Source organism: Microtus ochrogaster, linkage group LG1 (assembly GCF_000317375.1).
Source record: "Microtus ochrogaster isolate Prairie Vole_2 linkage group LG1, MicOch1.0, whole genome shotgun sequence".
Taxonomy (NCBI): Eukaryota; Metazoa; Chordata; class Mammalia; order Rodentia; family Cricetidae; genus Microtus; species Microtus ochrogaster.
This window is the reverse complement of record NC_022027.1, coordinates 53,044,594-53,067,282: the sequence shown is the minus strand read 5'-3', so window position 1 is coordinate 53,067,282 and position 22,689 is coordinate 53,044,594. Positions and strand designations below refer to the sequence as shown.

At 41.3% G+C, this 22,689-nt stretch overlaps 1 protein-coding gene across 5 annotated transcripts in view; it reads left to right on the top strand.

The window, feature by feature from the left end:
• Positions 1 to 22,689, top strand: part of Mapk10 (mitogen-activated protein kinase 10) — a 297,033-nt gene that overhangs the window by 201,381 nt on the left and 72,963 nt on the right. For all 5 annotated transcript variants that reach the window (XM_013350889.2, XM_013350890.2, XM_026785125.1 and 2 more), the window contains 5 exons: positions 12,995 to 13,124; positions 17,809 to 17,867; positions 18,671 to 18,809; positions 19,453 to 19,618; positions 21,936 to 22,007. In XM_013350889.2, coding sequence (XP_013206343.1) covers positions 12,995 to 13,124; positions 17,809 to 17,867; positions 18,671 to 18,809; positions 19,453 to 19,618; positions 21,936 to 22,007 — 566 coding nt within the window. The remainder of the gene's footprint in view (positions 1 to 12,994; positions 13,125 to 17,808; positions 17,868 to 18,670; positions 18,810 to 19,452; positions 19,619 to 21,935; positions 22,008 to 22,689) is intronic.

Here is a 22,689-nt window from a genome sequence, read left to right as displayed (position 1 = left end):
TGTTAGAACAAGAGAAAATGGCAACTTAAACTATGTTTAAGATTGTTTTATGTTTTAATTGTGTATGTGTATGTGTATGTGTACATGTGTGTGTTTTATGAGTACATGTGATTACAGTTGCCCTCAGAAGCCAAGAGGGCATGGGCCCCCCTGGAATTGGAATTATTGGTGCTTGTTAGCCATGTGATATGTGGCAGTAGGTCACTTGTTGGTTTTGGCCACCTAGCTAGCTTAGACCGGAAATATTTACACAGAAACTATATTAATTAAATCACTGTTGGCTCATTAACTCTACCATCTTATTGGCTAACTCTTACATATTAATTTAACCTATTTTTATTCTGTCTATTGCCATGTGGCAATGGCTTACCAGCAAAGTTCCAACTAGCATCTGTCTCCAGTGACTCCATGGCATCTCTACAGCTCTGCCTTCTTCCCCTGCTATAGGCCAAGCCAGTTCTTTATTAATTAACCAATAAAAGCAAGAAATAGGCAGAAGGATCCCCAACACCAGTGCTATGTGTAGGAACCACACCCACATCCTTTACCAAGGGCATCGTGTACTTTTAACTGTGACCATCTCTCCAGCTTCTTAAACTTCTTTTGGTAATACAGAACACCTGCGGAGGATGCTGCTGTGGCAGACACTTCCTCTGCTGGGCAATGGCGCTGTGCTTTTCTCAGGTCACCAATGAGAGGACTAACTGGGGTGGCTGCACCGGAGATCTTACTGTTACTGTATCCCTTAGACGGCTGCGCAGTCCTGCATTCACTACAAGACGATCGTCTCGTGATTTTTGTAAGATACCAGGACTGTCTTTTGGGTAATAGCACCCTTTTGTGCCGATTTCATGATGCAAACAAATCTTCATCATTCACCATGTCCAGAATGGCTCAGGTGTAGCAGAGTCATGGAACCTGACACAAAGACGCTGTGTGACTTTGGTCACACTGATTCCTTAGGCCTCAGTGTCCTCAGGTGAGGATGGACGGAAGTGAGGGCATGGACGAATGGTCAGAGGACTTTCTAGCTAAACGCTTAGTCTTGCTCTCCAGACGCTTTTCTATTTATAGAAATGTACAGCATGCTTCCCTCCTCCTCCTTGACAATGCTGCTGACAAGCACAGTGCTCTCAGCATTCTGCAATGTGTTTAGTATGCAGCTGGGAGGAAGCAGAGCTGAGAGCTCAGAAAGTAATTACCCAGAGTCCAGTAGCCAGGAGACGTGTGTGTGTGCGCGTGTGCGCGTGTATGTGCATGCGTGTGTGCGTGCTCACACCCGTTTTTTATTGTGCATATATACATGTGCAGAGTGTAACCATGTGAATCCGAATATGCATATCCATTTTCTTTAATTTAAATCATGAGGAAAATATAGAATTATTGCCACCCAACACAATAGTTTTCTATTTCCCGACTTTTATTTCTTTGGAAAGCTCAAAACGCTTAAACGTTATTAGCATCTTACATAGCTAAGAGATAGGAAGTTTGTGTGTGTGAGCAACATTTACTAAGTGGGGGAGGGAGGGAAGCATGGAGATTTTAGCCAAGTTCTGCAAGATTTGATGATTAATTGATATCAACCAAGGTTTGAATTAGAAATTTTCCACTTAAAATTCAAAATGCGTCTGAAACAGCACCTTTCCCTCCAAGCTTTTGACTACTTAACCATGTCAACTCCAAATGTGTATCTTGAAGATCATGCTTTCTCATCTCTTGAAAATGCGCCAGGGAGGGGATGTTGCTGGGAACAGACCTGGAAACAGTTTAGAGGAACTGACTCCTCTGGGAGACGGGAGACACCGTCAAATATTTGAAGTCACACTCCTCTGGGAGACGGGAGACACCTTCAAATATTTGAAGTCACACTCCTCTGGGAGACGGGAGACACCTTCAAATATTTGAAGTCGCAAATGTCACTAGATGAGCAAACTCAGACTGTGTAGACAATACTGAGGATTAACAGCAGTTGCGTTTTGATTCTGCGTGAGAAGGAACTTCATCAGTTAGAGCTGTGTCCGCAGTTGCCTGGGTGAATGCTCTTTTGGGGGATCATTGGTTTTTCCATGGAATGCCTTCATTTGGTGCTTTCTGAAATTTTTAATTTTTTTCTAACTCCATGATTATGTGGATTTTCATTAGCTCAGAACTGTTATTTACAAGTTAGTGATGCTCCTGAGCGGAGCTGCTGGGAGAGGGAGAGCAACATAGTGCGGGTTTTGGCTGTGGAATGGGCCATCGCTTCTGCTCTGTGCCACATTGTGAGCGAGGACTGTTTGAGATCCTGTTAGGCATGAGGATTGACACCAACATCTCACAGCTAAAGTCCAGCTGAGCGTCCTGGATTCACACACGTCATGCCTGCAGAGAGACTGACTAACAGTTCCAAAGAGCAGACACACTTTGCAAATGATCAGATCATATTTTCCTAGTCATACACTGCAGGTGGTTTTAGCAATGAGTACATAAATGAGTACATAAAAATCATTTCATGCATGGAAGATTTTATATTTTATTTGGATAGGAATTTTTATATTTTAATAGACTTAAATTTATAGAGTATTGGAGACTCCTTTTTAAAGAAAAATAAAATCATAAAATGTAGAATATGATTTTCTTTATAATGGTTGGTCAAAACATATTTATAGCTTAGAAAATATTATGTATTTTATAATTCTTTGTAATTCAGGAAAACTTTTCAGAAGATGTTAGAATTAGATTTCAGGAAGATATTCAGTTGAGTCCATTTGATGATCCCATTCAGACCTCGTACATTTCAGTGTATCCCAGAGGTTGACTTAACTCATGTGATACCTTGTTACTAGGACAGCATTAACCTTCTGAGTACAGGCAGAGAGGGAATCACAGATTTGGGGTTCAGTTCCAGGTTAAAGCTCTTTTGAGCTCATCCGGGGATTCTGATCTAATACATTTGAATGTAGTGCCTTGCAGTGTGATTGGTTGTGTTTCCCATGTTGGTATTTTGAAGCCCTACTTCATAATTTAAATGTGGTACTTGGATAGTGTGTGTCAGAATTCATGTAAAATGTTCTTTGTTTTGTCTCATAAATAACACGGCTTCAGAATCTTTAGCATCAACTAGAACAGTCTTTAACATCAACATTTCACGTCACTTACTGACCCATCAACAGGATTTATATAGGAATCATTGGCTAATTGCATTTCTGGCACCACATACTGCTGGTAATTTGATCATAAACTCATGGGGCCTGTTTTTCCTACCTCAAAACTTTAATAAAACTGTGTTTTGTCATAGAGACTGAGGGAGAATTATTGTTCTTGTTTGGAAAATCCAGCAGCTAGTCCAGCTGCTGAGATAAATTCCTGTGAAGTAGGCCTTGCCTAAGTGAGCTTTTCAGAATGGATAGAGTGGTTTTGCAGGCCAGTTTGGGTTCTATTAAATCCTTAAATTCAGTCTCACATCCTGCTATGATAATTCTTCACATCCGTTATTGTCTACCTTTCTCCTTGACTCTTTTCTGTGTGCCTGTTAGCCAGATGATAAAGACAACAAAGGCAACCAAAAAATCCACAAGGCCTTGTGTATGGGTGTTATTTTAAAATGAAGCTAATTCATCTCAATTCCCTTGAATTTTGTTTCTGATAGTAATGCCTTTTGTAGGAGGTGATACCTTATTTTCAATAGTCCTATGACCTCACAAGGACCTACAATATACAATCTTCCATGATCTATTTTACCCTGAAAATCATATTATAATCTTTCCATATATAGACTTTCATTGCCTTTCTGTCTTTCTTCCCCACAAAACTCAAATCCTGATTAAATCCAGTTTCTCACGGGAGTTACAATGGCACACACCAGTGACCCCAGCCACCTGGGAGCCCAGGCAGGAGGTCACAGGCTGGGGACAGCCCAAGCCAGTAAATCTCTTTGAATAATAGATCCACTGGCTTAGCAGAAGGATGCTGGAGAGAGAGCTCATGGCCAATAACAGCACTGTACCAGACAGGCTGTGCGCCTGTGCCGCTGCTCTGGAGCTCTGGTCCTTTCCCATTCTCACCATCCTACAGTGACAGCGTCATCTGCTCACCTCTCCTCAAAAGTACAACACTCCTTCATATACCCTCTAACTCCGTTTTTTATTTCATAATCAGAAACCTAGATGAAATACTAGCCACAAACCTCCCACCAGTCCATCCCGCAGGTGCTGTCGTTGGAGCCCCGCTAATCTCCCGTGTCTGGTAGGGTGGTGCAGTGCTTTTCCCACTAAAGTAGCCCTGGATTTGTATCTCTACCCACTTCAGTGCACATCACAAGTAGAATTCCCTAGTCGTCATAGTAACCCTTCAGCATTCTTGTATTTCCTATCCACTTCCCATCCACTAGTCTGGCCTACAGAGTGAGTTCCAGGACAGCCAGAACTGTTAACAAAAGAAGCCATATTGCCTTTAATCCCAGCACTTGGGAGGCAGAGGCAGGTGGATCTCTGTGAGTTCGAGGCCAGCCTGGTCTACAAGAGCTAGTTCCAGGACAGGCACCAAAACTACAGAGAAACCCTGCCTCAAAAAACCATAAAAAACCCCAAAAAACAAAATATAAAAAAAACCCCAAACCAAAAAAACCCAAACCAACAAAAGTGCTAGTTCTCTCTCCATTTATCCAATGAACATGGACTGTCTTCTAACCGTGTCTTTCTCTAGTATTTTTTCTGACTGAATATTCTTCCAGCTTTTTAGAAGATTCATTTATTTTATATTTTTGAGTGCTTGACTTCCAAACTTCTCCAAAAAGTACTTCTGTTAATCTGCTTCCCCTTTGGTGCTTACTAGTGTTCATTGCCAATTTATTTCCAATATGAAAAATTAGAATGTTGGGGTACTAAATATGCTAATGACATGAATCTACAGAAATAAGGGAAAAGAGGAGGGTTATGTTTGGGATAAAATCAGCATTCCTATTTAATAGGTATCATATCTTAGGTAGTTATGCAAATAAATTTCAATGTATACCTTCAAACACACACACACACACACACACACACACACACACACACACATACAATGGGGACTATTAAGAGAATGTAGAAAATTCTAGTAGGTTTTAGAAATACTATGAAGTCTCATATCAGTGAAGTTACATGATATAAATTGCTCCTTAATTTCTCAAATGTATTTACTTATTTATATTTTCAATAAAATATTTTCTCTTTTATTTTGAAGTTGTAAAGGCAGTAAAAAACAACACTAAAACAGTACTTATTTTATATGTGTTTAGTGAGAATGAGCTTATACAAGTAAGGTGTTAAGAACTTTAAAAAGAAATGAGTTGAAAAATGCCCTTAGAACTCAGTTATAATTAAACTTACATTTTGTTGTTTCAGAAATGTGTGACTATTTTAGAACATCACCATATGCACTAAAACCACTGTTTCCCTAGCCTAAGTACTCATAATTTTATATAATTTTTTTTTTTTTTGGTTTTTCGAGACAGGGTTTCTCTGTAGCTTTGGAGCCTGTCCTGGAACTCCCTTGGCAGACCAGGCTGGCCTTGAACTCACAGAGATCCACCTGTCTCTGCCTCCCAAGTGCTGGGATTACAGGTGTGCGCCACCACCTCCCGGCTTATAATTTTTTTTTTTTTTGCAAAGAATCCTAATTCCAGAGCTGAGGATTACTTAAATTGAGAAATGCTGCAATAAGCCAAATGGTGTCTCTTTATAACAATATAACAGTGACTTAGCTATATGGTGTCTCTTTATAACAATGTAACAGTGACTTAGCTATATGGTGTCTCTTTATAACAATATAACAGTGACTAAGACAGAAGTTGGTACCAGGGACTGGGATATTGCTGTGGCCATCTGAAGTATGTTCTTTGTGGAGCAATATGGAAGACTTTGGGAAGTCCAAGGCCCTCCCCCTCCATCCAGGCCTAGGAAGGTGTGTATCCAAATAGACTAGGGTCCCAAAAAGCCAGTACATGCAGTAGAAGCAGGTCCCAGTGCCATTATCGATGAGAATTTAGTTAAGAGAGTGCCATGAATCTCAGAAGAGACTTTGAGCTTTGAACTTTTAAACAGTCTTCAGACTGATAGACTCTGGGAACTTTTAAAGTTGGACTGGATGTCGTTTTGCACTATGATATTGTTACAAGCTATGGGGCCAGGAAGTGAAATGTGGTAACTTGAGCAAAACTGGCACTGTAGGTTTGGGAACTAAGAAAAGGCATGGTCATAGAATTCTGAGAACTAGGAATGCCCTCTGCTTTACTGCTGAGAGTATCTCAGCCATTAGAACATTTGTCTTTTTAGTGCCAGCTATATCCCAGACATGAACTTATGGCCTCCATGTAAAACAGCAAAAAGGATGAGGCTGTTGCAATCCTTTGCAATAATCAAGCAATGAGGTGGGATTTGAAAAGCTAAGCTAATCTTATTCTTCTTACAACGTCATGGAGTGCATTTTCTTATTCGTTTGTGTGGTGTTACTCCAGACATTTTCCATTTCAGTGTCATGAATAGAATGCTCTGGATTTTCAGACACAAAGTAGCTAGGCGGACATGTCTAATTTAGATCTACTAAGACCAAGTGTTGGTACAACACTCAGCTGAAGTGGAACATCTGCATCCCACTCCCTCCTCCCAAGTCTCAGGGACACCCGAAGGGAAGAGGGGGACTGAAGAGGGGTTGAAAGGATGTAAGGGCCAGAAGGCCAGAAGCATCAGGTGAAACAGTACCTTCTGGACATGACAGGGCCACCATGCTCATGAATCCACAGCAGCTGTGCTTCCCTCCACAAGACCTACACAAGAGTAACCTAGTAAATATTCCAACCTGGATTGGCCAGGGGTCTTGATGGCACCCCTCAAATAGCTGAGGAGCTATTGTCAGTTGATATAGGTAGAGTCCGTTTTAAGGGTGTGGCCCCTGGTATGTCAATCATGTTCTAGTAGATGGCTCCAAGCCTACAACATAAATGCAGCAGAAAATGTACCGGATGGATATTAAAAATTAATAATTAGAAAGAGGACATGAAGTTGGAAGGAATGGGGGAAGATGGATCTGGAAGGGGTTAGGAGGAAGAGTAGGGAATATGATCGGTATTCAGGTATGATAGTCTCAAAGAATTAATAAAATCATATTTTTAAAAAGGAAACACATTTGAAAGAGAACAGGCTTCTGTCTGGAGTGGATATGGGCAAGAGATAAGGGGATAAAAATCAAGATGACTCCCATATACAAACAAGCAGCCCTGAAGACTTCAAGAGAGCAGTTTAACGTTAAACTTTATAAAGTTAGGAGCCTGTTAATTCTGTGATATTACCAAGACATCCAATTAGAGATTGGGTCCAGTTATACACATGAGTTAGAACTTTTGAGGAACAGATCTTGGGTAAAGGTAAAATACTTAGTATCTCCTGCAACAGTGTGATGCTGATACACGCTGCTTAGATTATGTAAAAGATTACATTTTAAGTTACTCTGTATCTTTTCCTAAAGTAATCAGCACTTTCACAGTAAGTATCTCATAGCAGTGAACACAGTTCCCTGCAATAAACGTTTGGAGGACGCAGAGCTAATTCCTTCAGGACCTGAGGCACTTAAATAAGCACACATAAAGGTATTGAAGACACAATCAAAGGAAAAGGATGGTGAGCTATCACAATCATGATACAAATCACCTGCTACAAAACAGAACCACACAAACACCAGCTTTATCAACACCAGCCTAAAAGATGAACGTAACCACAGAAATGCATCTAGGACATAAGTGATATCTAATACCCATGTTTTGGAGTCTGGGGATGTTGGAGTCCTTCACAGTTAGCAACATCACATTAGCAGACAGAAGGCACAGAGTCAGAAGCATGCTAAGGTGGCTCCGGGAAGATAAAGCTGTCCCTTGCACTGTGCGTTTGGCTGATTCTTTTCATGGTTCCACATCCTGTATGCGGAAACCATTTGCAGTTCCTGTGGCTCGCTTAATGCATCAGTTTTACAGATATCAAGAAATAGTACCAACGCGTGAGCCGCAAGAGTGCCTTCCCAGCTTTGGTTATTTTAGACGCAGCATACCTTCACTGCAAGCTGATTTTGAGAGGAAAGATGGTGCCTTTGATGCACCCTCTTTAGTGGGTTCTGACAGCTTCTAAGCACTAATGTGCATCCACGCTAATACAAAATACTCAAGTCTACTCACCCTTTGGATTCTGTTGTTAAGAAATGGGTAAAGGTGAGAAAAGAGTCTCAGGCCTGAGAGAAGTGCGGGTTCTCATCCATTTGTGGATAATGAACAAAACACTCCAGCCAGAATACAGTGGCCATGAATGGAGGGCTGATGTCATTCTTTTTCATGTAGGGAATTTTGACAATGAATGGGTGCATTGATGTGTATTAGCAGAGGCAAAATTAGTGCTGTTGAAATTCACTGCAAATAAAGATTCTTAAAACATAAAAGCATGAATTAATTTTATATTGATAATTTAGACATTTAAAAAATAATTCAAGCATAATTATTGTTTGTATATCCTCATTAGTTTTAACAATAAATTTAGTGATCTTTCTGCATGTAATATTCTGTAACTGTAGACTACTTGTTCATTTCCTGGCTGCCCAGACCTGAATAATCACACAGAAACTATATTAATTATAACAATGCTTGGCAAATGAATTAGGCATATTCCTAGCTAGCTCTTATATCTTAAATTAACCTATTGCTACTAATCTGTGTATCATCAAGAGGCTGTGACCTACCGGTAAGGTTCCAGTAGCTTCTCTCTCCTTCAGCAGCTACATGGCATCTCCTTGACTCCACCTACTTACTCTATATCTCTGCTCAGATTTCCAATCTGGCTTTACTTTGCTAAGCCATTGGCCGAAACAACTCTTTTCATTAGCCAGTCAAAGCAACACATACACAGAACTTCCCACATCACTATCATTTCACTGGTGTTTTTCTGAAATGGTCAGTTTTTTTAAATGATTTTTTGTGTTCGTGAAATTCTGGGTTTTCAAAATAACATATGAAATTAAAATATTGAAACATGGAATGCAGGTATTCAACGAAGATTACTCAAGGGACTAAGGAAAAAATTGGATAAATTAATAATATTCTCAATTTTGATTAATTTTTTTTATTTGACATAAAGATCTCTTCCCCTTTCCTTTCCCTTTTCTTCTTCCTTCTTCTCTATACATGTGCTGTGTGTGTGGTGTGTGTGGTGTGTGTGTGTGTACATCCTGTGAGTTCAAATGAACATCCTAATTTGGAAGGATTATCATTTCATCAAGGTAAAGCTCTGATTGGAGAGAACGCTGTAAACGTTGTCATTGGAAAGCCAGTGCCTCTCCACTCTTCACTTCTTGAAACCTGTATCAGTATCTTATGTCCATGTTGTTTATAGTTCTTCAGCAAATATTCTAGAAAGTAGTTGGAAAATCTCCTTAAAGATATGCTTTTACTTTTATCTACATAGACAAGTGTGTGTGTGTGGGGGGGGAAGATTGCATGATCATGAATTAAAAATGACCTTATAGGAAACGAAAACCTCCAGACAACAGTTTAACTGTGCAGCATTAACAATGCCTGTCTGCAGGTGTATTTGTTAGACCCCGGCCAGCAACCACAAAGCAGCTGAAGATTATGGGGTTTTTTATAGTGCTTGCCTGGGTACAAGGAAGGAGAGAGAAATATTTTTGGCAGACGTAGTTCAACACAATAAACTGTGTGCTTGTTCAATTAATGGAAATCCCGAGAAGCAGATTCCTGTCTGGGCCTCTGAAAGGTTTCCTGGGCACCGGAGAGCTGAATCCCTAGGGCGCTCTCAACTCTGGGAAACCCCAGAACCATCAAGTTGTCAGAACACACACACACATCTCTGAAATTAGAGAACCTTGAGCTGGGAGCCTGTCCTGTAGGTGTTGCTGTCATGGCTGCACCATGTCAGGGATAAGGGGCTGGGCCCTGAAGGTCACTGCTACCTCCTGCCAGCCTAAAATGTGGAGAATAGCACCAATCTCTGCCTCAGAGAAACAAGCATACACATCTTCTGCCAACCAAAGAGTGGCAGAAGATGGTTACTACCCTGGCTCTACCTAACAAGACTTTCGGGACCTCTACAGGACCTGTTGGAATCCAGACTGCTAGCTACAAATGGGTCAGGACTGGAAATTTAACTTTGAGGTTTCTGTCACACAAGAATGTTATACAAAAGGGTCAAATAATATCCAATAAGACAACTCACGGTATTTCACACAACTATAGACGGGCAAGACTCTTATTCTGGTGGGGAAAAGAGATTGGATAGGACACCAACTAAACTTGACCTTGGTTAGAAGAGATAGCTTGTATGTGTGCCTTTAAGAGACCATGAGGTGAGCATTGTTTCATTAGAAACATAAACCAGCGTATTAATGGTCAAAGTCAGACATCTGTGTGGTTACAGCGTATCTAGATTTTTAGTAATATTTCTTCTTAGTTGCCTGTGTCATGAGATGAACTTCAGAATCATCATCAAAGCAGCATGGTTATTAAATTAATTTATAAATAACAGAAAGACTAGAAGCTGCTAATTGGTGTTCTTACAGCTAGTTATCACACATGAGGTAACAATTCATAGTTTATCCTGACTGTGTTGTGTAATAAGCCCAACAAGAACACTGATTTTTGAGAGTAGCACAAAGTATTGTTTGCTGGGTGTTCACACTAGCCAGGACACTGCAGCTAACTCCTTCACTTCTTCAGACGAGCCAGTCAGGCTGTTTGGCCTCTGGTGTGAGTGTGCAGAAACAGTCGTGAGTACAGATTGGTGAGGAGCAGGCTTAGATTCTTAGCAAAAACCGTATCAAGGAAGAGCTGGCAGAGGTAGGGAGAGTGCAACCCAGAGTCGGGAGAAACTGACCAGTGGTCTGCTTGCCAAAAACCCAGGCATTGGCATTTTATCAGTTATTCCCTGGGACCTCAGGGCTTGGCCCACCGTCGGCAGGACTTTCTTTAAAGTGAGTGATCAGTTCCTGTAGCTGCTATCACTTGTCTTCTCTTGAGAAGGAAACCTGAGTCTTGTACTTACAAGTCCATCATCCCTCTGCACTGTTAGACGCCAGCCCGCCTGACACCTTCCTCTCCCTCTGCTCTCATTGCTGGGATAAAAGTACCAGGTACTACAGTGGGGTTCAAATACTAACATATGTAACATGACGGTTTAAAAAGCACCTTTAAAATGTTTCCATTAGCTAACTTTGTGTGGGATGGGCAAGCAGGTAGAGGTTGGAAGACAACTGGCTTGCGCTGGTTTTCTTTTTCCACCATGCAGATCCCAGCATTCAAACCAGTGTCATCAGGCTTGGCAGCAATTTCCTTCCTTTGTCTGAGAAGCCATCTCAGCAGCCTGCATCTTTTTTCTTTCCGCTTTAAAGCAACATAGTGCAAAGTGGGTCCCTAGATATCATCCTCAGAGACATGGGGGTAGATAGCTTCAGCAACAATGTGGTAGGAGCACAGAATGAGCGTGTGAATGTATGGAAGGGTTGGTAGCCCTACCCTAGATTTCACTGACACTTCAGGGTAGCATTGCTTTCTTTAGTCTGGGACCACATGTTCTGAGAGTATTGATAGACTGGAGTATATTCAGAGGAAGCAGCACAGATGGAGATGGGACTTGAAGCTGTGCTGTGACAAATGGCATGAGGACATTGGTGATATTTGTGACGGAAGAACAGACTTTGGGGGAAGTAATGAAAGCTGACTTTCCGAGATTCACTTGGTCCTTTGAAGGATTTCAGACTCAATGGTTTATCATAACAAAGGGGCATACTTTATATGGGTTATCCTTGAAGGCAGGGCCAACAGAAGTCATTGGTAACCATGGAGAGACGACTATCTTTGTTAGAATCATGGTATTTCTACTCTCAAAGCTGCCCACTAACAGAATGATCTGGCTTGCTCTTAGTGAGATGTGATATTTGAAGTAACATAAGCAGAAAAAAAACCCAAGCATCTGATGGAGATATTTTACAGAAAATTAAAGATTAGATGGAGGAATGCACTAGGCACAATAGAAAGCTACATCCAAGTCACCCCGCAAGCCTCTCATTACCTAACAGTATACTTCACATCGATAGAGAAAGCCACACTCTTCTTTGGGTTTTGGTTCAATTGAGCCCTAAGTTGTCAACAAATCTATAAATTTAACAGATTAAATTTGGAGATTCTGGTTTGCGTATTCGTCCAGCCAACTGGGCAAAACCAGGAAAGCGCAATGTTTCTGGTATGCAACACCAGCATTTTATGGGTGTACCATGAGATACAGAAGCAAGACGGCCCCTCCTACTTTCTTTGACCTCTAGAAGTACACTTTGACCATGTGAGGGATGGTCCTGTTGAGGTTGCTTTTTAAAAGCATGCTAATTTACCATTGTTGGCCGACTGAAGGATTCCCAGGTTCGTAGCATTTACTCCTCTCTTGGTACTGAGCGTCAGCTGTTTGCTGGAAGAGCGTCTTCTGATGGTGTGGCGTACTTTGAGCCTTGTTCGAGTGCACGAATGTGCTCTGTGAGTGATCAACCGATGCTTTCATGAATTTATCATCAGATTGTAAAAGCTGGATCTTGTAACTGGGGGAAGAACAGATGTACACCTAAAAGTACCCCCAGTCTATCACAGATAGAGTTTGTCTACATAGTATATTGATAGATGGGAAATTCAAGCTCCAATAGATGGAATGACTTATTATTCTCATGTGCCCTGAGGAAAATTTGAGTAGTTGGCTTTTGTCTCTTGATCTGCAGTTCACGGATGTCATTTGAAGCTGCATTCTGAATGTTCCATCCCTTCTTCTTCCTCTTCCCTGTCCCATCTGCTCCCCACTTCTCTCCCCATCTTGTTCTGGTCTTTCACACCTTTCCTAATGATTTTATTGGCATATAAACTAAAAGCATTAGGTGGGATTCCAGAGTGCCATCTTCCTTGTCTGTGCTGTGTGCTGAAGTCTGGACTGCTTTTGAATCTTGACAGTGCTGCATACGATGCTGTCCTCGACAGAAATGTGGCCATTAAGAAGCTCAGCCGACCCTTCCAGAACCAAACTCATGCCAAGAGAGCTTACCGGGAGCTGGTCCTCATGAAGTGTGTGAACCATAAAAACGTGAGTTTCCATGTTAGTTTTGAACCCCTGGCCGCAGGAGGTTGTGAGACAAGAGGAAGAACACCAGCGCCGCTCCAGGAGGGAAGCTTGCTTTGTCGTCTGTATCTTGAGGTTGTTTATTTTGCCCATATGCTGCATTTGGTTTAATTGTCCTCATGGTAGCTTCCTACTTAAAAAAATTATCCAAAAGCCATATGGCATGGAGGAGATGAATGTGACTGGTATTCTGTCCCTGTTATGAAATTAACCTTATTTGGTCGTCATGCTCAAAATTAACCCAGGAGCCTCATGCTTTTCAATCAAGCTAAAGCTCCTAAACAGACACAACTCACAGGGAAATCTTACAGGACAAAGCATAAGTTCATAATAAAAGGCAGAAGATTCTCAGTCGCTGTTTTGTCTGCTGTGTGCTTCAGCTGGAGTCAGGCAGGAGCTTCAGCTGCTGAGGGCTTGGGAAGCGGCAGGTGCACACACATGGAAAGCTCTTCAGAGCAGGGACCACCCAGAGCCTTTCCTTAGTGCATCCAGGTGGCAGCAACTATCGCTTCAGAGGCCATGCTTCCTAAATCTCAGGGGAGGACCTTCATCCTTGAGCCCTGTCTCTTCTTTGTAAGGAGAAATCAAGGAAAATTATTTAACCTGATGGTGATGATTCATAACTCATAACAAGTTTATGAGGCACATTTTCTAATGCACAAATATGTAATAAATTATATATCTTTAAGAATAAAACAAAAATAGCAGCTATCACTTGTTCATGCTAAGTCCTGAAATATAAATAGACACAACATATATGAAATTATCATTGTATTTTGTAAGTGAGATCATACAACAAATGATCAACTACCAGAGCAGTAAGCGGCAAATGTGTGTTTGGTAGAAAGAGATTTATAATACAATGATAGTGACTTTCTCGCTCTATTGCTCTACTCCCATGACAGAATGACCTTCTCTCTCTCTCTCTCTCTCTCTCTCTCTCTCTCTCTCTCTCTCTCTCTCTCTCTCCCCTCTCTGTCTCTCTGTCTCTTTCCCTCCATCTCTTCTCTCCTGCTTCCTCTTTCTCTATCCCTTCCTCTGGTGCGCCCCTCATGTGACCTTTAAATCAGATCATTTGTATCCTGTTGAGTTGTTTGGGGCCAATGACACCTGAATTCACTCTTTTGGATTAATTACATTTAATGTGCTGGACAGACTTCTAGATAGTTAAGACTGTTGAGGATTACAAAGGAGGAGAACCAGAGCAATTTCCTCCCAGAGGAGCCTGGGTTTTCTATGAAAGGGAAGGCTCCATAAAAGAGGCAGAAGCATTTCAAAAGGCTGATCCCTGTGGGATGTGATGGGATAGGCAGAGCAGGAAGGGCTCATGACTCATCACTGACATGGCCATGCAAAGAGCATGAGACATCTAGAAGGAATCCAGAGGTTATGGGAAACTGACTCTTAAGAAGAGACACTGTATAAAAGCCATGAAGTCTCTTGCTGTGTGGCACACTGGTCACATGACCAGGGTGGCAGATTACTGTGTTAGGAAGGAGGATGAAACAAACCCCTGAGCAGAGAACAACATACGGATGCAAGTAGGGAAGCAATGGTGTAGAAAGATTTCCACACATGAATTTGTATCTACTTAATCATACTTGCAGACCCTGTGATGATGGAAGTTATAAAATAATCCCACATTAATTCAGAATTACCTATAATAAAGTATAATAGTCCTAGATCACAGTCCTCTGCATGAATGGGGAACAGGAACTGAATCTATCAGCCAGAAGCAAGAGGGTGAGGGCACACCTTACAGCTGCATTTATAGTTTAAGAGACCACGCCCAAGTGGGCTGGTATCTTAAAGGCTGTTGGCTGAAGGAGCTCCCACAGAAACCCTGGAGAGCAATATCTTATGGAGAAATTCCAAATTGCTTGGCCAACTTGAATAAAAAGCATATCCCATGGTGTGGTTTGGATGTATTTCAACTGTGTTTTCTAAATGCTCACATGTTAAAAGATTGGTCTCCAGTGCTGTGATATGAAAGGTGGTTCATCCTTCCAGAAGAGGGAACCTTCAGATGGCTTAGGGTCTTCAGAGACTTGCCTTTAAAAGGACTAGGGAGTGCTCATCATACCTCTGAGATTTCTCATGTCACGTGAGAGTGACATGTCAGTGTGAGCCCACACACTGTCCAGCTTCCTGCTTTGAGAGATGATCATCTTTCTCTCCCTCACAAGCTACCTCCAGAGCGATGCTAACACTGGCACCACGTCCTTGAACTCCCACTGTAGTGACTAATAGCCTTGCCATGAAGTTAGTTTGCCTTCAGCATTGTCTGGTAGTAGCAGAAAACAGTTGAGTATTTGCCCTGCTGCTGACTGCAACAAAGGGAATTCACAGCAACTGCTCCTTAAGGAAAATAAAGATTTCTAAATTGCTATAACAATTTATATCAGTCCTGCTACCTGCTTTTTATGTATGTGTCTGTGCATGTATGCTTACAAGCTTATAGAAATACTTTTTAACAAAGAGAGAACTTCCCTCTGACCAGCTGTAGTTCTTCATTGATACTCAAAGCAAAAGGAAAGGCTATGTGAATATGGAATTCTGTTAATCCTGGGGAAAGTGAAGAAACACAATGAAGCAACCCCGTTCAACCTTTAATAATAGGAAAATCCATTTAGAAGATAACTCAATTCCAGGAAGTGATGATTGTTGAGATTGCGGGGTTGTGACAAGTGCTGACTCATGTCTGTGCCTCACAGGACTTGATAATAAAACAACCGAGTCAGGTTCCTACTGGAAAATGCTACAAGGAAGTGGAGGTATCTGTGATGACCTCATTCTGATGTTGAACTGTTTATAGGGCTTTTGCCGAGTGGGATCGGCACTGCATCAGGAACAAATGAACTTCTAGCTGGGACTTTAGGAGGCTGGAGATGTAACTCCATGGTTAAGAACATGGAATGCTCTTCCAAAGGAGCTGGGTTTAATTCCTGTATCCTCATGGTCACTCAGAGCTATCTGTAACTCTGGTTTCAAGGAATCTGAAGTCTTTAGCTTCTGAAGTCATCAGACATCCCCACAGTGCAGACATACATTTAAGCATAGTACTCATATACATAAAATAAAATAAATAGAGCTGGGCAGTGGTGGGACACACCTATAATCCCAGCACTTGGGAGGCAGAGGCAGCCTCTGTGAGTTCAAGGCCAGCCTGGTCTACAAGAGATAGTTCCAGGACAGGCTTCAAAGCCTGTCCTTTTGAAAAAAACAAAAATAAAACAAAATAGAATAAATCAATCTTTGAATGGGTTGGTAGAAAGAATTGAAATCTATGAGGTAAGAACTGAGGTGAAATACAAAAGAGATATCTAAGAAGGTTATGAAATGAACCTATAGGAAAATGGGAAATAAGAACACAGACAAAGAAATGTATCAGGAGACACGGGCTTTGAAAGTGGTTTGTAATGTCTCTTTGTAGACTAGTTTACCACCTGATGATGGGAGTTGGTATTATCCAGTCCTCAAAGGGTGCATGCATGCAAGTGTGTATAATTGTGCTCCCTGTGTATAGTCCAATTTGGCTAAAAAAGAAAACCTCTGTGATAAAATGTTACTTTATGAGACTTCTTTGATATGAGACAAGTAAATGATGACCCTGTGACAACTATTGTACATATACTTTGCTCCATCTGAGCTGTTATTAAGTATACAGAATTAAAAGCATCTTAAAAGTTTAACAAAAGCGTTGAATGTTCTGTGACGTTTTCTTAATAGTTTATGCAAACAACAACAATGAAAAATTCCACAATATGGCACATTTTCCAGTTATTTAGAATTGTGTTATTTAGATGACTTTATATGTTCAAGTGCCACTTACGAACTTTATGAAAAGCCATTGAATTTGTTTGTGCCCTGGAGTTGTTTAACTATCAAGCTAAGATTTTTGTAAAGTAGATTTCTAGTCACATCTGCATTTTAAGTAGAATATCCTCATTTGTTTATATTTTCATTTCTACTGACACTCCGATGTATAATATTTAAATGGGAAGACATATGGGGTTATTTATACATATAATTTATGTGGAATTGAGATAAATGTGGGTTTTTAGATTGATTTACTTTATCACATAATTCCCCAGATCACTGAAATAAGAGAGTAAATGGTTAGGACTGAATTTTGCTAACTCTTCAACTTGCTTTTTGCCAATTTATTGTTAATTTTGTGCACAGTACACCTCCCCACCCATAGCACAGGGATATTGGTTGAGGCAGTATTTAAACACGATGGGACTTTTTCATTTGGAGGAACAATGGTCCCTTCAAGGTTTTGGTGAGGATTTCCTCGTCTTTCTCCTCTTGGTGACTTTGCCCTTTGTGGATTCACCACCTCGCAGCTTGTGTGTGATCACGAAGCCACAAGAAGGAATACAATGCATAGGTCTTGTCTGGCTTGGTCCTGGCTCTGAATTGACGTTATAATTTCATTAGTAGCCTTCAGACAGGTTTTGCGTTCTCTCTGATTCCACTTTTCTGTCCTATGAGGCCGTCCAGAAGAATTTCCCATCTTTTCTGTTTCCATCATGGCTTTCTTTATTGACAGTCTTACACTGGGAATAAATACACTCATGCTTTAAAAATAATTAACTTTCTGCCTTATTTCTTTTCTTTGTCTCTTTCATGCTCTGTCTTCCAGATTATTAGCTTATTAAATGTTTTCACACCCCAGAAAACGCTGGAGGAGTTCCAAGACGTGTAAGTAATAAAACAAGAGAAGTAATGAAGGAAGGTTGAGCCCCACCCTCACTCAGATAACTCCAGGGGAATGGAAAAAATAATAGTAATAGAAACAAAAAGGATGAAATTCCTTGCAAAGATCGAAGAGACCTAAGGGACAGGACCCAGGGAAGGAGGCAGCAGTCTGCAGTGCAGAGTCCAGGGTGGTGTGACCTCCTGAAGGACACTCCTGCCTCCTTCTGGCCCACATGGTTTGTTGTTCCACACTCTTGGGATATCAGGAAAGTAAGAAAGCCATATTAATTATTTGCTCATTGTTTCTGTGAGTTTCCAGGATGGGTCAGTTCCTTTTGAGAAACATTAACAAAGAATATGCTGCAATTTTCTTTGTTCTTTTCCACCTGTCTTTGCAGGGTCTTTAATTTTGTGAAAAAATGACTGAGGGGCAGTTATTCGGGGCACAGTTTTTCTTCCACAGCTGCAGCACACTTTAGAAACCCCTGTCCTGATTCCTTCCCTTGTTTGTCATCATAATACTTAGGAAAGCGTTGGGGAAATATAAGGAAAAATGATCAATAAAGGTGAGAGAACAGATGGCCATGAACCACATGCTAATTAGTGACGCTGCTCTCTGCCTGTGGGTTGTCGCTGCAGCTGTCAATCATGGCATACTTGGAATTTTCCCATCTTCTCGCAAGCAATCACAGAGCTTGGAAGTTCAATAAAACATAGACGAAGTACAGGATTCCAACAGTGTTGGAAGGTCATGCTACATCTCTCTTCTGGAACTAAGGTTGTGGATTTGTGGATTTGCCTTCTAGTTACTTAGTGATGGAACTGATGGATGCCAACTTGTGTCAGGTGATTCAGATGGAATTAGACCATGAGCGGATGTCCTATTTGCTGTACCAGATGTTGTGCGGCATCAAGCACCTCCACTCTGCTGGAATTATCCACAGGGTAAGATCACTTGCTTTAGAACTGCAATGTACTGAGTACCGCAGAAGAGAGAAAAACAGCTTTAAATTATCTTCTCGGGGAGAATTAGCACCCGACTGACTGATGTGTAGAAGGGATTTCTATGTGTGCTCTGGGAGAATTTGAGTTTATATTTTTGGTCACTGAAAGTCAACTTCTGAAGAGTCTTGTTTTCCTAGCCCACTGACAATGGGAGTTGGATGAGTAGCTGAAATAATACCTCTCATTTCCAATTCCTTTCTGGAAATACAAAGATTTTATAATAATACAGCTGCCCCCATGTATTCCCCTGTCAGGCCTAGAAATGACATTTACCCTTAAAGGTTTATGTTGTTCTAAAGAGAAACCTAAGAGATGACAAGAAGTGTTATTTTCACCAATGTGAGCCTAAATAATAAAAATGACAGTAAAATCTTCTTCTGAACTTAAAATATTTCATTAGGAGTTTTTTTAAAAAAAAAAATCCAAAACTACCTGTGACGTGTCACAGTGGTCCTGTGCTTCGTCACAGTGGTCCTGTGCTTCACACAGGGTCCCGGGGGCAGGCTGGCTGTTTGTGTAGCGCTAGGGAAGAAACTGCGGTCCCTGTAGATACTTTCACTTTCTTCCCTGTTTCTGTCTTCAGGACTTAAAACCCAGTAACATAGTAGTCAAGTCTGATTGCACATTGAAGATCCTTGACTTCGGACTGGCCAGGACAGCGGGCACAAGCTTCATGATGACGCCGTATGTGGTGACGCGATATTACAGAGCCCCTGAGGTCATCCTGGGAATGGGCTACAAGGAGAACGGTAGGGATGTTTCCGGAAGAGCGAAGCAGGCTTCATGCTTTAGAAAACCGAGAGGCATGCTGATTGTAACATAGATGACTTCTTTTGAAAGGGAGCTTGCCTGCTCTTCATTTCCAGAGTTCTCTTAGATACCATTGGGGGGACGGGATGGGGCGTGAAGGATGTGAAGGGGCGCTTCTGAGAGGCAGGCTTAGCTGCAGGAACTCTAAAATGTGATAGCAAAAAAGACTTGCAAATTGGGCTCGCTCTAAGCAGTCAAGCAGCTGCTGACTGGCACACAGGCCTCAGAGAGGGAGAATCACTGCTAACTGCCCGACTCTTGGCTTTTGTGTAAAATCTCAGGTTAATAGCTCTGGTCCTCAGAAAAGATGCACAAAGAGATTACAGAATCCTGGATCAAGTCAAGTTAGCATCATTCAAACTATAACCTTCTTGTTCATATGTCAAATCCTCTGTAAGTAATATTTAGTGTAGTACTATCTAGTAAATCTTAAATAAATTCAAAAGGCCATATAAAGGAAAAAAACATTAAATTTTACATTATTTCTTTGACAATAAAGTCAGTCGAATATACATGAACATGTTGAAAGACACAGAAAGATATTTGAAATTCAAATTGAATTTTTGATTGATTAAAATAGAGGGTTATAAAGTACGTCTTAGAAAGCCTTGTGATCTATCATTGTGTCTGGAATACCTATTAAAAAGAGTCATGTTGAAAACCATATCGAATATTCTGAGAAGTTAGATTTGTATATGTGCCCTGAATGCCGGTTTTTATGTTTTATATGTTTAATCTCTAGAGATCTATTTTCACACATTTCATCAAAACAACTACTATGGCAGTTTTGAGTATAATTCCCACAGAGGGCATTTGTGAGCCTTTGAAGTTAAGAGCAATCATTTGCATACTTCCAGTCTAGTGGACGTTGTTACATTGCTGTCTTTGTCAGCCCTGAAGCAGGCCAGGTTCACTTGGACAGCCACTGCCAGAGCTGTGTCACCTTCTGACTTATGTTAATGGAGCCCTCCTCCTCTTTCTCCCGAGTGAAACCCAAGGAGGTTCAATTAGAGAGAAGTCCAAAACTGAAGACCAGAGTTACCAATAATGTATTGTATTTTTTAAGGGGAAGAGTTGGAATGACCCAAGCCAAGGCATTGATAAATGTGTGCGGTTTGGAATATGCTGACTACCTGATTTGATCATTATACACAGCGTGCATGCAGCAACTACCCTTAAGTATGATTACTGTGCCTCACAAAAACTGGGAGGGGTGAGGACGGACAGAGCCTGGAAGTCTGAGTTCGCCTGGTCTGTGTATTTAGATCTTTGTCCCACAGACAGAAGGTGATCAGTCCTGTTCCTTTATTTGAGAGGTCTACAGAACAATGAAAAGCCTTCACTTCTGTGCACAGAGGTGTGCCTCATACCCTTGCGCCATGTTCTGTCTCAGCTGAGGGTGGTTATCATGCAGAAGACAAAACAGCTTGTCCTGCTTCAGGCATGCCCCTCCCGTGCACCTCACCCCTCCTTCCACCCCTTGGAGCAACTCTGCCCAATGTTTCTGTTTCAGAATCCCCTTGGCATTGATACATGAGAAACAGCGAGAGAGCTAAGGTCCATAGGAGAGTGTTGGTTAACAAACAGGACGATCAGGACACACACAACGTGCACTTGAGTCTTAACACCTCTTCTACATTTTTCACTTTTCAACATCCCCTTTGTGCAGATGCTAATTTATCAGTTTTTTCAAACTATTTCAGATAGAAGTTAGAGCTGATGCTTATCTTAAAGAATAATTTCTGGGTGAAGAATCAGCCCTGTAACACGGGAATTGCAGCCCCTCACCACAAAGCTCGCCAACCATTTCCTAGTCTCTCGGATTTGGTTGAATGAACTTTTATTTGGGACAAAGGGTATGCTCTTGCTGCCCACTGCACACAACTGCACAAAACAGGAAGTGAACACAGTCACCCTACATGGATGAATCTAGCAAATGCTATCAAAACTGTCTCCAAGACCTTTAGTTGATGCCTGCCTGGAGATACTGTTGGTTTAGTGAGTGTTCTTTTCCTGTCCAGAACACCACCAACTCCTGTCAGTAAAGATGCAGTTTGGGCATCCATATAGTCCTCTGTTTTACACATGAATTTGAGCGCTCACTGTAGAGCCTGCGTGATAACACAATGTGGATGTTAACTCACATTCAGGCACGTTAGGTGGAATGTGAGAGTCTTATCTTCCAGTCCCCAGAGCCAGTGACCTCAGTTAACCTTGCTTTCCTCCTCTGTCTTCACGCCCTCTCTCCTGTTCTAGTGGACATATGGTCTGTGGGATGCATCATGGGAGAAATGGTCCGCCACAAAATCCTCTTTCCCGGAAGGGACTGTATCCTTATACCTTTGGCTTCACCTGTTTCCGTTTCTCTCCCTTTAAACTCTTAACGATTTTCCCAGCAGAGGAAAGACAGAAGCAGGAAGTTGGGTAAGTGGAGTGCTTCTCACAATGAAGTGATGATTTCTATACCCTCACCAGCACTGCAGACGCCTACCACAATAACTTCTGCTAATTAATTTTCCGATAGACTTTTTCTTCTTAAACCACTTTCTTTCCTAGAAGCCAAAATAGGAACATTGTTTCTCAGAATTAATGGATACTACCAGACTCTAAATGAAAAACAAACAAAACAACAACAAAAACATAATTAGCAAAAGAATTCACTATTTTCAAGTCATTTCCCATTTTCTTTCTAATGCTATTTATGATCCACAACATTCGAGTATGATTTCCCTACTCACTCTCCCTGACATTCAAGCTTTAGTCTAGGGACCTGTACGAAGACAGGTTTTACTAGGCCACTGCAACATGCATGACCCCAGTAAATAGTGAACCTTCACCCTTAGAAACTCTGATTATTAATCAAATGAACAGAGGGCAGGTGACTTTAATAGGGCTTCATTTGCTTGAGTTTGAGATGTTGAGCTTTGGTAGATAAATAGGTTATTATGGGGCTCAGTGGGTGGAGTGCCTACTGCACAGGAGTGAGCACCTGAGTTCAAATCCCTAGCAC